General features: G+C 36.3%; 1 protein-coding gene across 6 annotated transcripts in view; it reads left to right on the top strand.

The window, feature by feature from the left end:
- The window catches only part of USP6NL (USP6 N-terminal like), a 189,213-nt gene that overhangs the window by 48,242 nt on the left and 122,440 nt on the right, over window positions 1-18,531 (top strand). Inside the window, exon 1 of one of the 6 annotated variants that reach the window (XM_064284853.1) lies at window positions 578-15,003. The exons of the other annotated variants lie outside the window; for them this stretch is intronic. Within the exon in view, the coding sequence (XP_064140923.1) occupies window positions 14,931-15,003 (73 nt within the window). The 5' untranslated portion in view covers window positions 578-14,930. Of the gene's footprint in view, window positions 1-577; window positions 15,004-18,531 lie in introns of those variants that run through there. 6 annotated transcript variants of the gene reach the window in all.

The raw sequence follows: 18,531 nt of genomic DNA, 5'->3' as shown, positions 1-18,531 counted from the left end.
TAAACTGGAATATACAAATGGGTATGTAGGCAACCAATGTCACAAAACAATGTGTATTAATTGTTTAATGAGAGGCTAGTTTGCTCTGTAAACCTTCATCTAAGGCACAATAAAATAAAACAAAACAAAAGTATATAGTAGATAGTGATTATATTTCCAGCCTGTTGCATTTCTTTCCCTTAATTGTTGTGTCATTCTTGCTCTCTCACACTTACTCTCACTTGTGACCCATCCTGGGAATGCTGGATTCCGAAGTGATGGGGAGAAAAATCAAGTCAGTGGTTTCTGGGGTTAGCCAAAAGTTAATGGTTTTGGGGGTGGCTGTGTATAACAAAAATACAAATATACGAAATAAGATTGAAGTAAGAACTGTCCTATTGGAAAAAAGAACTAATTCACAACTGTTGGCAATTAGACTTTGCAAGGGCACCTGTAACATTTCTTGAGCCACGTTGGGTCTCTAACATATATATATATATATATATGTATATGTGTGTGTGTATATATATATATACACACACACATATATATATATATACACATATATATATATATATATAGGCAATACGTATTTTTGTTTAAATACTCTCCAGTTAAACTCTGTATTTTCTGGATTTGTCTTTATTATTTCAGATAAGGTCTGAAAAGTATGATGTGGATTTTTTTAAACACCAAAAAATATCATCCCCCCCTTTTTGTGTTAAGAAATGTAAACAGTGTTCACTTCAGAAAGTATAGCATAAAGAGGAGAGTAAAAAAATCATATATAATGCCATCATTCAGAGAAAACATAGCTGGTAACATTTTGGTGTATTTCCTTTCTCTCTCTCCCTCTGTCTCTCTCTCTCTGTATGTACATACATACACACAGACACATATATACATGTGCACAGACACACATATAAACACACTCACACACATACACATACACAAAGATGTATATATATATCTTTATATGTGTATGTGGATATATATGGCAATGATGGAGTCATAATTTTTTGTACCTTTGAAGTTGTCCCTATATGGTTAACATTTCCTATGTCATTCTTCTGGAACAGTGGCTCTTAACCTTTGCTGAACATTAGGATCATCTGAGGGAGCTTTCAAAGTTCATAATGCCCTGGCTGCATGCCAGAACTATTCAATCAAAATTCCCAAACGTCAGTGTTTTCTAAAACTCTCCAGGTGATTGCCGTATGCACCAAAGATTGAGAACCGCTAGTATAGAATGTAATTTTTAATGGCATTTTAGTATTCCATTGTATGAGCTCAGTGAAACTTATTTAATTAAACCCTTCTTATTGACATTTAGATTTCCCGTTTTTCACTATTATAAACAAAGGTGGCAAATGTCCTTGTAACGACATTTTTGTTCATATCTGTGTTTACTTTCCTAGTATATAGTTACTGTTACAATGTTACTGGTAACACAATATGCAAAAGGCTAGGAGTTTGATTGCTTTTTGCCATGGTGGAGGTTATAATTTTGATTTGTCCTCTTAGTATGTTTTGTATGTCTATTATTTATTAATTATTGTTATACTGAACTATTTATTAAATAACAACTAATGAGCCAAGAGTTGTACTAAATGAGTTTCAGGTGTCACTCAGGCCAAAGTCACTGTCCATGGGGATATGGTCTAGGGACGGGTACCCCAACCTTGCATTATTGACATTTAAGGCCAGATAATTCTTTGTTTTGGGAGGCTGTCCTGTGGATTGTGAGTTGTTAAGCAGAATTTCTGGCCCTACCTACTCTATGCTAGCAGCACCTATCATTCCAATTGTGACAACTAAAAAATGACTCTAGATATTGCCAAATGTCTGTCCCCTGGGGGTAACCCCCCCCACCCGCCACTGGTCTAGTGCAGGGGTCAGCAAACTGTGGCCTGTGTCGGGGCCATATTTGCCCACACCCATTCATTTGTGTATTGTCTATGGCTGGTATAACCACAGAATTGAGTACTTACAACAGAGACCGTATGGCCCACGAATAGAAAATCTTTACTGTCTGGCTCTTAACAGAAAAGGCTTGCTGAACATAAGGTCTGGTGCACAGAAAGTGACTTGTAAATAGTTAAAATTCTTTGGGATAAGTATTCTGATAAACTCATATATAAAGTAGTAGGAGTGAGGAGAGAGGGAACCAGTCTTAGGTTGGCACTAAGACTAACTAATGCCTTGAAAAAATTGGGAAAGGAGGTAACACAAATTAGATCTTGAAAATCATAGAGAAAATGGGGGACTTTTTCTAGGCAGAGGGCAGTTATGTGCAAAGGCAGTGGCATATTCAGGTAACAGTATTGTGCGTCTACTGCATATCACTTGAGCACTGACAAGGAGCTCAGGAAATGGGTCTACAGTGATAAATTAGGACCAAATTATAAATGAGGTCTAAATTCTGTGTTAAGGAGTTTGGATTTATCTGTGAGCAAATGGGAACCCATCAACCTTTTAGACAGGGGAGTGATAATTGGCTTGTGTTTTGAAAGAGTTTTCCATATGGTACTACTTTTATGTTACCTTCTTTTGCAATTTCCCTGATTGTCTATTGAAATCTGCCCTGTCAACCTAAGACGGGGTTTTCCATTATTGTATTATGTATCACATTCTTCTTGGCTGTGAGCTCCTTGAGTCTATAATTCTGTGTCTACCTAGCCTTGGTGGTGCAGTGGTTAAGAGCTATGACTGCTGACCAAAAGGTCCACAGTTCGAATCCACCAGCTTATCCTTGGAAACCCTATGGGGCAGTTCTACTGTGTCCTAAAAGGTCACTTGCTATGAGTTGGAACTGACTCAATGGCATCTAACAACAACACCTGGCATGTAGTGTACTCAATGAATGCTTGTTGAATGAGTGTAGACATTACTCACATGGTCTTAAAACTATTTTTTTGCTCATATGCCCAGTGTTGGTCTGGTGAATGTTTAATAACCAGCTCTTGGGGTGAGGGAGAACCCTGATAAATACATAGTGTTTGCTGATTTCTGTGGTATAAATATGCCACCCATGGCCAACTTCAGACTACCAGTGGTTTAACAGCCAGCTTGCAAAAGCCCTGAAAATTTAAAAAATCAGCTCTGTGAGCCAGGTGCAAGCCACCTCCAGCATATCACAGCAGGTACTCGCAAAATAATGTAGAAAAGTGAGGTAACTTAATTTCTCATGTTTGTAGATTGACAGGTAAAATTTTCCATTGTAAGTTTAAATTCTGTAGTTACAAAGGATTATATTCTGGTGTATTTTAAGTATTGACATTTAAAAATAAAACTTTCAAACCACTTTTCTAGATCAGGAGTAGAAGATGACTTCCCTAACCCAAAAAAGAGTATCTGTAACAGACTTAGAGCAGGCACCATCTTAAATGGGGAAATGTTGAAAGTATTCTGTTTAAAATCAAGAATTAGAAAGATATGATTACTAGAACCACTTCTATTCGAAATTGGATTTTATGATCCTTGCCAGTGCAATAAAGCAAGAAAAGCAAATTAGAGGTGTAAGAATTGGAAAGGAGGAAATAAAAGTTCATCGTTTATAGATGATTGTTGGTGTAGAAAAAAAACAAAAGAATTTACAGATGAATTATTAGAAATAAGGAAGATATTACCCAAAACCCAGTGCCGTCGAATCGATTCTGACTCATAGCGACCCTGCAGGACAGAGTAGAACTGCCCCACAGAGCTTCCAAGGAGCGCCTGGCGGATTCAAACTGCCCACCCTTTGGTTAGCAGCTGTAGCATTTAACCACTGCGCCACCAGGGTTTCCAAGGAAGACATTTAACAATGTAGATATATATAAAACTAATATACAAAAATCAGTTGCATATCTGTACACCAGCAGCAAAAAGCTAATTAAGAAGAAGACTCCATTTACAATTTTATTAGAGAAAATAAAACAATTAGAAATAAATTGAACAAAAGTTGTTCAAGACTTCTAAAGAAGAATTATAAAACTTTTTAAAACAATATTAAGAAGACCTAAAAAATGGAGAAATATACTATATTTTTAGAAGGAAAACTTTGCATTATAAAAATATAATTTCTCTTAGTCAACATATAGATTCAATGAAATTCAAATCAAAATCCCACCAGAATTTTTTAAAATAATTTTTATTGTGCTTTAAGTGAAAGTTTACAAGTCAGTCTCTCACACAAAAACCCATATACACCTTGCTACACGCTCCCAATTATCCTCCCCCTAATGAGACAGCCTGCTCTCTCCCTCCACTCTCTCTTTTCGTGTCCATTGCACCAGCTTCTAACCCCCTCCACCCTCTCATCTCCCCTCCAGGCAGGAGATGCCAACTTAGTCTCAAGTGTCCACCTGATCCAAGAAGCTCACTCCCCACCAGCATCCCTCTCCAACCCGTTGTCTAGTCCAATCCATGTCTGAAGAGTTGGCTTCGGGAATGGTTCCTGTCCGGGGCCAACAGGTCTAGGGGCCATGACCACTGGGGCCCTTCCAGTCTCAGTCAGACCATTAAGTCTGGTCTTATGAGAATTTGGGGTCTGCATCCTACTGCTGTCCTGTTCCCTCAGGGGTTCTCTGTTGTGTTCCCTGTCAGGGCAGTCACCGGTTGTAACCAGGCACCATCTAGTTCTTCTGTAGTCTCTGGTTCATGTGGCCATTTCTGTCTCTTAGGCTCGTAATCGCCTTGCGTCCTTGGTGAAAAATCCCACCAGAATTTTTTATGAAACTTATTAGACGATTCTAAAATTTATATGGAAAGGATGGGAAAGTAAAGGGCCAAAAATAGCTAGGATACTCATGAAGAATATCAAAGAGGGAGAATTTTCTCTATCAGACATCAGGATTTATTATGAAGTTACAGTAATTAAGACAATGTGGTATTGGCACAGGGATAGATTAATTGACAAATGGGATATAATATTAATCAGAAGAAGATCCACATATGTATAGAATTTTTATGTGACAAAAGAGGCATGGTTGATCAGTGGGATAGTAATAGGGCTGGAGTAAATAGCTACCCTTATAGAAATAGAGGAAATTGGATTCCTGCCTCACGCCATGTGAAAAACTCAACTCCAAATGAATTAAGGACTTAAACATCAAACAAAATTTTAAAATATTTAGTAGAAAATGTAGATGAATATCTTTTAGATCTAGGAGTAGGCAAAATTTTCTGAGACACACACATGCACACACAAACACTGATTGAAAAGATTGACGCATTTGACTACTCTGTGGACCATAACAAATTATGGGTAGCATTGTGAATGGGAATTTGAGAACACTTACTTGTGCTCATGTGTGACATATACATGGATCAGTCATTCGAACAGAACAAGCGGATGGTAATGCATGGTTTAAAATTGGAGAAGGTGTGCAGCAAGCTTGTACCCTTTCACCTTATTCAGTCTGTATGCTAAACAAATAATCTGAGACACTGGACTCTATGAAGGAAAACACAGCATCAGGATTGGAGGAAAACTTAACAACCTGCAGTGTGCAGATGACAAAACCTTGTTTGCCAAAAATGAAGAGGATTTGAAACACTTACTGATGAAGGTAAAAGACTACAGCCTTCTGTATGGATTATGCTTGAATGTGAAGTCAATGAAAACCTTGACAACTGGTCCAATAGGCAGCGTTATGATAAATGGGGAAAAATTTGAAGTTGTCAATGATTTCATTCTACTTGGATCAATAGTCAAAGTCCATGGAAGCAGCAATCAAGAAATCAAATGACAAATTGCATTGGGCAAATCTGCAAAAGACCTTAAAGTTTTCAAAACCAAAGATGTCACTTTGATGACTAAGGTGCTCCAGACCCAAGCCATAGTCTTTTCATTTACCTTCTATGCATGCAAAAGTTGGACAATAAAAAAGGAAGACAGAAGAAGAATTGATGTGTTCAAATCATGGTTTTGGTGAAGAATATTGAATATACCATGGACTGCCAGAAGAACAAACAAATTGGTCTTAGAAGAAAATACAATCAGAATACTCCTTAGAAGTGAAGATGGTGAAACTCTGTCTTGCTTGCTTTGGATACTTCGTCAGGAAAACTGTTGCTTTGGTAAAATAAAGGGTCAGCAAAAAATGAAGGAAACCCTAGATGAGATGGATGGACACACAGTAGCCACAACGATGGACCCAAACATACCAGTGATCACTAACATGGCACAGGACTAGGCAATGTTTCATTCTGTTGTACATAAGACCATCAAGCATTGGAGCCAACTTGACAGCAACTAACAACAATAACGACATAACCGAGAACTTTGGTTTATCAAAAGACACGTTAAAGGACTTGAAAAGATAAGTTAAAAACCAGGAGAAGATATTTGCAAAGCACACAACTGACAAAGGATTAGAATCAAGACTACGTAAAGAATCCCTACAAATCAATTGAGCAGAGCACAGACAACCCCATAGGAAATGGGCAAGACATGAAGAGATATATCGAAGAAGAAAAAACATATAGGGCCAATACACATATTCTTAATGTTGACTAGCAGTAGTGATCAGGGAAATGCAAATTAAGACCATCATTTGATTGGCAAAAATTAAAAAGTGTGACCCAGTTTCAAGGGTTGGAGAGAATGGAGAATCAACAAGATTTCTTATATATTTCTTAAATGATGTGAGTATAAATTGGTGCAACTGTTTTGGAAACAGCTTGGTGTTACTCCCTAAAACTGAATATTCGTATACCCTATGACCCAGCAATTCCAATCTTAGGTATATATCCAAGAGAAACTCTTATATATGAGACACGAACAAGAATGTTCATGGTAACTCTGTTGACCATAGTAAAAATCTGAAATTAAGCCAAATGATCAGCAGTGGGAGAATAGATAAATAATGCATGTGATGTAGTCACACAAGAAAGTATAACAATTCAGACAAAGGAACTACAGTGATGTGAAACAGTTTGGATGAATCTAAGCAATATAATATTAAGAAAAAATATAATTACAAAAAGATTACATAAAACAAGACTCTTTTTATAAAGTTAAAACCCAGGACACCAACAGAGAAACTTTTTAAGAATGTGGGGCTGGGGGTGAGGGATAAAATAAAGCAAGGGAATGATAAGTACTGGATTCAGCATGATGGTTACTTTGGGTAGGGAGAAGTAGGAGGATGAGTAGTTGGTTTTGGACCATACCATAGGTTAGATGTAGATTATTGTGAAGGTCTTTTGTTTTGGATGACTGTTTTGTGGTGTTTATTAAATTATTAAAAATAAATAATTGAGTAAATAAATAAAACTGGGCTAGTATGTACCAATGATAAGAGTGTGTCATGAAATAAGGATTATGATTAAAAAAACTCTCTATACCAGTGGCTCAATATGAAAAAAATATTAAATAAAAACTATTATGTCCCTCATCTAATGTATCAGATGGTGCTCTGGTGGCGAAGTGGTCAAGAGCTCAATCTGCTAATGAAACGGTCGGCAGTTCAAATCCACCAGCCACTCTTGGAAACCCTATGAGGCAGTTCTACTCTGTCCTGTAGGATTGCTATGAATCAGAATCGACTCCATGGTGCACAACAACAGTGTAACTCATAGAGTTTAAATACCACAGTGGTTTGATACCAACTGTCATCCTTTTCAAAACTGAACAGTTTATTCTTTAGCAATCAGAAATTTTACATACGCCTTTTTCTATAAAGTTATACATCCATTCCACTTTCATCGCAGAACTTTATCCTAATGCGGTTGATCAAAACAGAAAAATGACGTATTCTGATAATTATCAACTATAAACTAATATTAGAAACTTTTAATGAGTATAGTGGGCTGATGTTATTTATGATGCCTTGGTTAAAGCAATTGTTGAATTATCCTTGTTTCTCTTTCCTCCTCCTTTGTTTTTAAGCTTTTATCCTTTGGAGCAGTGCCTCATAGGAAGATGGATGAAGCTTAGCCTGTATCTTGTAAAATGGGAGAAAGGAGATTGTAAAAGGAAAAATGGGGATGGGAGACCCCCACCACAGCCATGTTTTCTTGCAGATCAGTCTTAGGAAGAGTACATATGGGACTTGAGGATCTGGAAAGTGATTCTTTTAAGACTGTCCATGTCAGTAACCCCAGAGGGCTTCCCTGTTTTGATGACCTCTAACCTCTAAAATTTGCATCCCCAGGATGATCATGGAGTGAAGGAAGCAAATATGAGAATACATATGTACTTGTGTCGGGGTGTGTATGTATAGCCCTCTCTCTATATGTATATATTCTCTCTCTATATGTGTGTATGTATAAATGTGCAATTCTTTTTACATTTTTATATCTTTTAAAATTATCATTTTGTGTGATTTAAATGTACATAAATATTAACACATATATCCTTTACAAACAAACAAATATACATTTATTGGGACATGTAGTAAAAATTTAACTATTTATTTTGAAATAATTTTAGTTAGGAAAATGCTGCAAGAATAGCACAAACAATTACCATATACCTGGATTTCCTAAATGTTAGCATTTTACCACAGTTGTTTTCTCATTCTCTCTCATATAAATAGTATTATTTTTTTCTGAGTTGAAGTATTTACCCACTAAATACTTCTCAGTATATATCCTAAAATTCAGAATATTCTGTTACATAACTACAGTACAGTCAGGAAATTAATGTTGATAATTATAGATCGTATTTAAATTCATCAGTTACCCCAAGTGTCATTTGCTGCCAGGCCCAGTATCTAATCAGGGATCATGTGTTGCATTTAGTTATCCTGACTCTTTACTCTCCTCTAACTTGGAACGGTTTCTGAGTCTTTCTTTGTCTTTCATGATCTTGACATTTTAAAGAATGTAGCTCAGTTACATACATTAGAATATGTGGTCAAATATTTTTACAGATACAGTAAGTGAATAAAATATCACTACAATAGAGTTTCTTAACTAGGATATGCCTCAGAATCCCCTGGGAACTTAAACAATATATACATGCACTGGCTTTATGCAGGAAAATTCTCATTAGCCCGTCTGATTGAGCAGTAGTACTGAACTCTGGGATTTCTGTTGAAAAAGAGAGGCCAGTTACCTATGTTAATTTTCAGGAGGGAGGAGCACTCTTTTACTTTCTTTTTATTTCTGTCATTAGTCCTCGTTCACTTTTGAAAACTGTTTAAAGTCATAATTAGAAAGTTTCCTCTGTTCTTCACAAGCTTGAGACCAGAAAGTCTTTCAGTGACGTATACTAATTATCATATTTTTGGTGTATAAGTGAAACACTGCATATGTATTTTTTCACGTATTCCCCTAAACTTGGCCTTGGACCACATTCATTCTATCAAAACAAATATGGAAGGGATGGGAGGAAGAAACAAAAGAGGGAAGGACACAGAGAAAGAACAAGGAAATGTTATTTGTTACATAGGGAGAAGTCAAGAATTGACAATAGTGATTGAACCAGGGTATTCAAAATGATTGCTGTGTGATTTTTGTTTTAAAAACCAATCCTAATAGCAGTGAAATCGGGGATGAAGGTAATTGAAATTTATGGAAACATGAATTTAATTAGATTTGCGGATTTTGCAGAATATTTAAATGGTGTCAAGGTTAAGCTTAATGTTCCTATATTCATTGGTCGAATATTGAGGATAGAGCTGATTGGAATGAAGATGTATGTATATCCCCTTCTTTGCATGGGAAGAGAAAAATATTGGAAGAGAGCAAAGCTAACAAAGTTCCTGCAAACGCATCATCTTTTCTCTAAGAGTGGAATTAATTTCTAAGGAGCTGGCAACACAAATGACTGGAAAATAAAGACAGGAGATAGCTGTTGTGTGCTGTTGAGTCAATTCTGACTCATAGTGATTCTATAGGACAGAGTAGAACTGCCCCATTGGCTTTCCTACGCCATAAACCTTTACAGGAGCAGACCATCAGGTCTTTTCTCCCATAGAATGGCTGGTGGGTTCCAATCACAGACTGTTTGGTTAGCAGCTGAGCTCTTAACCATTGTGCAGTGTTCAGAATTGCTCTAGGAAGAGGAATAAGGGGTGGAAAAAGTTGAGGAAACTTATTTGAGGTGCTTGATTGGAATGTTGATTTGTCTATATCCATCCAGTTTTCAAAGGAATTGATTGAAGAGCAGCTTGTTTTTTTTTAATGTACTTTAGATGAAAGATTATAGAGCAAACTTGCTTCTCATTAAACAATTAATATACATATTATTTTATGACATTGGTTGCTAACCCCATGACCTGTCAACACTCTCACTTTCCCAGTACCAGCTTTCTTGGTCCCTTTTGCCTTCTCATCCTTTTCCCTGGACTGGTGTACCGATTTAGTCTCATTTTGTTTTATGGGCCTGTCTGACCTTTGGCTGAAGGGTGAACCTCAGGAGTGACTTCATTATTGAGCTAAGAGTATGCCCCAGGAGGGCATCCTCTTGGAGTTTCTCCAGTCTTTGTCACACCAGAAAGTCTGGTCTTTTTTTTTTTTTGAGTTAGAATTTTGTTCTACATTTTTCTCCAGCTCTGTCCAGGACCCTCTATTGTGATCCCTGTCAGAGCATTCAGTGGTTGCTGAGCACCATCTAGTTTTGCTGGACTTGGTCTGGTGGAGGCTGTAGTACTTGGACTAATCTTTCCCTTGTGTCTTTGTTTTTCTTCATTCTCCCTTGCTCCAGACGGGGTGGGACCATTGGGATATTTTAGGTGGTTGTTCACTAGCTTTTAAGACTCCAGACGCTAGTCACCAAAGTAGAATGTAGAACATTTTCTTTATAAACTATGTTATGCCAGTTGAGCTAGATGTTCCTTTAGACCATGGTCCCCACAGCCCTCAGCCCAGTAATTTGGTCCTTCAGGGAGTTTGGATATGTCTATGGAGCGTCCATGATCTTGTGTTGTACAAGTTGTGCTGGCTTCCCCAGTATTGTATACTGTCTTACCTTTCACTAAGGTTATCACTTATCTATTGTCTGTTGTTGTTGTTAGGTGCCATCCAGTCAGCTCCAACTCATAGAGACCATGTGCACAACAGAACAAAACATTGCCGGGTCCTGCGTCATGCTCACAACCATTGTTATGCTTGAGCCCATTGTTGCAGCCACTGTGTCAATCCATCTCATTGAGGGTCTTCCTTTTTTCTGCTGACCCTCTACTTTACCAAGCCTGATGTCCTTCCCCAGGGACTGATCCCTCCTGACAGCATGTCCAAAGTATGTAAGACACAGTCTTGCCATCCTTGCTTCTAAGGAGCATTCTGATTGTACTTCTTCCAAGACAGATTTGTTCATTCTTTTGGCAGTCCATGGTATATTCAATATTCTTCGCCATCACCACAGTTCAAAGTTGTCACTTCTTATTCAGTCTTCCGTATTCATTGTCCAGCTTTCCCGTGCATATGATGCGACTGAAAATACCATGGCTTGGATCAGGCACACCTTAGTCCTCAAGGTGACATCTATGTATTTCAACACTTTAAAGAGATCCTTTGTGCCAGATTGGCCCAATGCAATGCGTCTTTTGATTTTTTGACTGCTGCTTCGATGGCTATTGATTGTGGATCCAAGTAAAATGAAATCCTTGACAACTTCAGTCTTTTCTCAGTTTATCATGATGTTGCTTCTCAGTTGAGTTGTGAGGATTTTTGTTTTGTTTTGTTGAAGTGTAATCTATACTGAAGCTTTGGCCTTTTTGTCTTTATCAGTAAGTGCTTCAAGTCCTCTTCACTTTTAGCAAGCAAGGTTGTGTCATCTGCATAAAGCAGGTAGTTAATGAGTCTTCCTCCAACCCTGATGCCCCATTCTTCTTCATACAGTCCAGTTTCTCAAATTATTTGCTCAGCATACAGATTGAATAGGTATGGTGAAAGGATACAACCCTGACACATACCTTTCCTGACTTTAAACCACTCAGTATCCCCTTGTTCTGTTCAAACAACTGCCTCTTAATCTATATACAGGTTCCTCATGAGCACAATTAAGTGCTCTGGAATTCCCATTCTTCACAATGTTATCCACGATTTGTTATGATCCACACAGTCAAATGCCTTTGCATAGTCAATAAAACACAGGTAAACATCCTTCTGGTATTCTCTTCTTTCAGTCAGGATCCATCTAATATCAGCAGGAATATCCCTGGTTCCATGTCCTATTCTGAATCTGGCCTGAATTTCTGGCAGTTCCCTGTCGATATACTGCCGGAGCTGCTTTTGAATGATCTTCAGCAAAATTTTGCCTGCGTGTGATATTAATGATATTGTTTGATAATTTCTGCATTTGGTTGGATCACCTTTCTTGGGAATGGGTGTAAATATGGATCTCTTCTAGTCGGTTGGCCAGGCAGCTGTCTTCAAGATTTCTTGGCATAGACAAGTGAGCACTTCCAGCTCTGCACCTGTTTGTTGAAACGTCTTGGTTGGTATTCCGTTAATTCCTGGAGCCTTGCTTTTCACCAGTGCCTTCAGTGCAGCTTGGACTTCTTCCTTCAGTACTATCGGGTCCTGATCATGTGTTACTTCCAGAAATGACTGAACTTTGACCAATTCTTTTTGGTTTAGTGACTCTGTATCCTTCCATCTTCTTTTGATGCTTCGTACGTAGTTTAATATTTCCCCCATAGAATCCTTCAGTATTGCAACTTGAGTCTTGAATTTTTTCTTCAATTCTTTCAGCTTGAGAAATGCTGAGCGGGTTCTCCTCTCTTGGTTTTCTATCTCCAGCTCTTTGCACGTGTCATTATAATACTTTGTGTTCTCTAGTCACCGTTTGAAATCTCCTGTTCACTTCTTTTACTTCATCATTTCTTCCTTTTGCTTTAGCGGCCCAGCGTTCAAAGGCAAGTTTCAAGAGTCTCTTCTGACATCGATTTTGGTATTTTCTTTCTTTCCTGTCTTTTTAATGACCTCTTGCTTTCTCCACGTATGATGTTCTTGATATCATTCCACAACTCGTCTGGTCTTTGGTCATTAGTGTTTAACACGTTCGTGAGTTTTTACTTCTCATACGATATTTGTCCTGTGCTTGACTTATTTCACTCAGCATAATGCCCTCCAGATTCATCCATGTTGTGAGATACTTTGCAGATTCATCATTGTTCTTTATTGTTGTGTCATATTCCATTGTGTGTATGTATGTACCATAGTTTGTTTATCCATTCATCTGTTGGTGAGCATCTAGGTTGTTTCTCTCTTTTTGCTATTGTGAACAATGCTGCAATGAACGTGGGTGTGCATATGTCTATTTGTGTGAAGGCTAAAGAGCAAAGTTTTGATCTGAGATTTAAAACTTGGTCTTTGACCTATCTGAACTCTTACTTTGATTTAGTTTGCAAGTACGAACATGCTTTTTAAAGATAATAGGTGATTAGGATAATTACCCTGTTTTGTCCCAGTTTGCAAGTATTTTTAGGCTATCATGGGTTTGTAGCACACATCTCTTAATTAACACCCATATGGAGAATACATAATGAGTGGGTATATATAATGCAAGAAACTGGTGGTGCAGTGGTTAAGGGCTCAGCGGCTAACCAAAAGGTCAGTGGTTCAAACCTACCAGCTACTCTGCGGGAGAAAGATGTCTGCTTCTGTGAAGACTGCAGCCTTGGAAACGGTATTGGGCAGTTCTACCCCATCGTATAGGGTCGCTGTGAGTCAGAATCCACTGAACAGCAACGGTTATATATAATGCACTGGTTGTAGCACCTCTTCTCTAAAGATCCAAAAACCTTGCCCTGAATTTTAAAACTATACACTTTTACAGAGGAAGCATGGTGGCAGAGAAAGCAGAAGATTTTCAGTTCTAGGTCCTATACTTGTAACTTCGGTTGATTCACTGTGTATCTCAGTTACTTAATTGAAAATTGGGAAAATAGCAAATAAGTCTTTAATTGTCTGAAGGGAAAAAGAATGCTTTTGATTTGCTCTGGGATCTATTATGATATATTAAAAATATTATGTAATAAATAGGAAGGAAAGAAAAATAGAAGAGGGCCCCCTTTGGGAATACAGTCAGGAGAACAAATCGCTGGTAGAAGAATCACTTTAATAAACATAACTTTTACCCATATTAACTTGAATGTCATTTTTCTCTTTTAGTTAACTCTGTAGGTTCACTTTAAGAAAGGCTGCTAAGTGAGAAATAAAATACATAGCAAAGTTATTAAATATTATTTGAGCAATTCTTGCAACTTGGCTGTTAAAAATCATGACAGAAGCAGTACTTCATTTGAAATTTTCTGATCTCTGCCTCTGATGGTGAGACCAAAGACTTTACAAACTAGTTTTGGGATTTCTAGTGTGCAATATAAATTTAGACTTCTGTTCATGTTCTAGGATGTCAGAGTTGTATGTGTGAGGAGGAGGAATTTATAGGATATTTGTTAAGGCACCATATATCTTTTATGCAAATCTGTATGCTTGGAGTTAGCAAGATAGAGATTTTTATTTTTATCCACGTTTTATTTTCTGTGTTTCAAATATGAGGTTTTTGAGAAATTGGAAAAAGTATTAAGGCTTGAGGCAGTGCAAAGTATTTTGGTTGACTACTTCAGGGTATGTTTCAGAAAAGTTGCACATAGCATCTGTGATCCATATTGTATGAGAATTTATAGCATAGCGCTTTATTTCTCCTGTCATGACTTATATGAGAAAATGTTTTCACTGTGCTTCATGATTTATGGAAGATTACCCGTGTTTTGTTTATAACTAGTTAATGCATTGCAAAGTGATACATTTTGGACCTTGAGAATGGTGTTTTTCATGTGCTGAAATCACTTTGAATTCATCATTTCAAGAAGATACAGCCTATCCTTTCGTTGTTTCTTATTAACTGCTTCAGAGCCTGCATGGATAGCAAGGCACAGCATTTATTTCTTTGAAGTTGAACTGTGTTGGTGCTTGAGCTTTCTGAAAGCAGAATTGCGGTGTGCTCTTGGTGATGAAACCTGTTGGATTTCTGGAGGAAGCAGCTGGAGTCTTTGGCTTGTTAACTAGCAATGATTCAAGTCTTGCAGATTGTAAAGGAGCTGGTGACACCATTAAGGCAGAAAGCAGCCACAGTGAAGGAAGGTAGGAATATCATCAGGATGAACAATCAGAATACTTTAAAGCACTCAGATTTTTATAAGTATTGACCTAAAGAACAGCTATAAAAAAGGAGTTTTGAGTTATCACGTATGCTTTTGCTCCTACAACATTTTATGGTATCTGAAAAGGATCAGGTAATGGCATAATTGTTAATAAGCTTCACTATTACTGTTGCTAAACCAGAAATTAGAAACATTTTATGTTATCAACAGGTGTGAAGAGTAAGGGGAGGTTATAACATATCACATTGTAAAGATTTTCTTGCATTATGCATTTTGGAGGTAGAAGAATAATTTATATAATCCTCTTTTCTTTTAATTTTAAAATATAAATATTCATGGCAGAAATCAGAAGGGAACTATCTTGAATTCGGCCTACAGCAGGGCAAAAGAGCTAGATGGTTCTTATTTGCATGAATAGCTGATAAAATAATTGTTATTAGTGCACCTATAATGAATTTAATCAATGGATGGTAGATTTTATTGCTTTTTAAAAGAAATAATTGCTTTCTTCTATTTACTGTTATATTCTTAACAGGGATGTTTATATTTAAAGCTATTCTGTTTTTACAGCGTTATCTGTTTGGGGTACACTAAAATATGTTTTCAGAAAATTTTTAATTGTGCGTCTGACACAGATCTTAAAATGAGGTAATAAAAATGTGTTCTTGAAGAAATACTTCTATATTTTGCTTTAAAATATTTGAAGTAGTAAATCTCAACTAGGAATCAATTTTCAATAAAATACAGGCTATCAACTAAGTTTCATAAAAAAAAAAACTAAAAATATTTCACTAATCTATGGTTTATAATCTGTTGATAAATTTATGTATGTCTTTTTATCTGTTAAGATGTATTAGAGCATTCTGTCTTTATATGATTTGAGTAGTGTGTCTCAGATAATATAAAATACAGATGATTTTGGATTTTTTTCTTAATCTGATATGTGTATTTTAAAGCTTATCAAATTCTTTAAGTCCTAGGTATGATTTAGGGTGATGGAAGGAAATAATATTGTGACATACAGTATATCCGGCCATATACAGAATTTTAGAGATAAAAGAAACCTTACAAATAATTTTATCTATTCTATACCTCATTTTACGGAAAAACATGGATTTTAAATTATTAATCAAAAATACCATAATACATCTCAAAAAATGGAGAATCTATTGACATTTGCCTTTGAAAATGTGGTAACATTATTTAGGATACTTTATACTTATTTACTATCTCTTTTCTACTTTATTTTTCTTCTCCCTTTTCTTCTGAAATAGAAGATTATATTCCCATTTCTAAATAGCAGGATTCTGACAATTAAAAAAAAAAAGGCATATTGCTTTTACTATTTCAGAAGCATATAAATTAGTTAATTTAATCCCAATTTGATTGAAATTGTCAGATTCCTGCAGTTTGACCTTTACAGCAGACAGAATTTTTTATTGGAATGTTCCTCCTAGTTTATATGTTTTCACTCACAATCACAGTTACTTGGGATATACCCAGGGAAAAGAATAATAATATTCTTGCTGTGAAAATGCATATATATTTATGTATATACAAACACATATGTATTAATCTTATTTGACTAGAAATACTGTATGAATATAGGAAAAAAACACTACTAAAAGGTACTTTATAAAGAAGGCTTTTGTTCTCAGATTTTTTCAGATAGAATTTCCTATGACCAGGGAGTACAGATGCTTATAAAAAAATTTTTTTTTTTCCTTAGAAGCTTGTTTGAAAGAAAAGTCTTCTAATCGTGTTCTTAATCATTTAGTTTCCATATTCACTATTAATTTTATCATTTTGGAAAATATTTACATTTTACCAATTTTAAATATTGATAGACTTGCTTGAGAAAAGCAAAATTATGTGAACAAATATGAAACACTGACCAATAAAAAGAGAGTTTTAAATTCCCAACCAAAAAAAAAAAAAAAAACAAACTCGTTGCCATCCAGTTGATTTTGACTGAGTTTTAAATTCAGTCTTAAAAATATAGTATGGACTTGAATGAATGTAGAGAGAGAGAACTACATTTCCAGGTATTGTATTCACATTAATATTAGTAGATAATGAGGGAAAATTGATTTGTGAAGGGAAAATTATGTTAGAAGTAATCAAAGTTGGGGATGAAGTAATTGTGATAAATGGTTTGAGAAGTTTTGGTCTATTATATTTCCTTGATATGAGATGGTAAACAAAATCAATATATTTTAGTACAAATAGAATCCAAGGTATGGTTAAGATTTCTTTTTGTGACGAGTGAAGTTATGAAATATTTAGATTTTTTTTCTTAAATTTTCAAAATGTCTGCCAAGTTAGTCCTTTGTCATTTAGTTGAAGTATTAATCAAGTAGCCCAGCCTACCCAGCACTTAGTGAAATACAGTGCTAAGAGTTCATGTTAATGAAACCTCCACCACAGTTAGCACTACAAGAAAGGGAGAGAACTAGTAACATTATCCAAAAGATAATTTTAGTGGGCCCAGATTCTTTTTTTCTCATTACGAAGTAGGGAACTGATGGAAATGATTGGCATTTGTAAGAAATAGGTATTCAAAATGTATAGGGATATATGTTTTAGTAATACAACCTTGGACAAAATAAATACTAGGCAAAGGATAACTGGTCTTTGGAAAAATATCCTTGCCTTATGGGAAAGAGGACAAAATATGCATGTGTGTACTTGTTTGTTCGTCATTCTCTTGTTTATTCATTCATAAAGTCTTTATCAGGTGTCTACAATCTTTAACCAAAAGGTCAGCAGTTTGAATTCACCAGCTGCTCTTTGGAAACCCTATGGGGCAGTTCTACTCTGTCCTATAGGGTCGCTATGAGTCAGAATTGACTCAATGGCAATGGCTTTGGTTTGTTTTTTTACTATTAAGTCACTGCAGTATTCACTCGGGATGCAAAGTTGTTGTGACCCCTGCCCATGCCCGGGACACAGTAGACACTCGGTTGTTGAATGAATGAAAGAGTGAATGAAAGAACATTCATTTGTTACGCCAGTATTGTCTAAGAGGTGTTTGTATAGTCAGAGCAGGGTAGTCTAGTGGGTCTGTGTGTTTTGTTACAAGGCCGTCATTGGAAGAGTTAAAGCAATTTAGTCTTGTGGGCCAGGGAAAGGGACGGGATTAGTAATACTGTGCTACATAGAAAAATAAACTGTCACAGTTTTGCCTCTTGAATGCTCTGGTTAGCCTGCATCTCTGGGCCAGATGTTACTGGATAAAGGCTTTGAAAATGGTACAGAAGTATGCTGAGTGATTTAATCCTTTCTTAACGATTCAGGTTCTTCATTAATAATAATTATAAATATATGTGTGTGTGTTTGTGTGTGTCTGTATGTGTATATACATATAATTTTTTTTTGACAGGTTAGAAACCTGATAACCAAACTTACTAAAATTATTCCTAAAGTAAGAATAGATTTTGAGTGAGGCCCTGAAGGGCTCTCCTGTGAGTTAAACATACGAAGTTTGTTATCTGTCCTAATATTTTCA

The sequence above is a fragment of the Loxodonta africana genome, chromosome 4 (genome assembly GCF_030014295.1).
Source record: "Loxodonta africana isolate mLoxAfr1 chromosome 4, mLoxAfr1.hap2, whole genome shotgun sequence".
Taxonomy (NCBI): domain Eukaryota; kingdom Metazoa; phylum Chordata; class Mammalia; order Proboscidea; family Elephantidae; genus Loxodonta; species Loxodonta africana.
The sequence above is the reverse complement of the archived record's forward strand: the minus strand, read 5'-3'. Positions and strand labels throughout refer to the sequence as shown.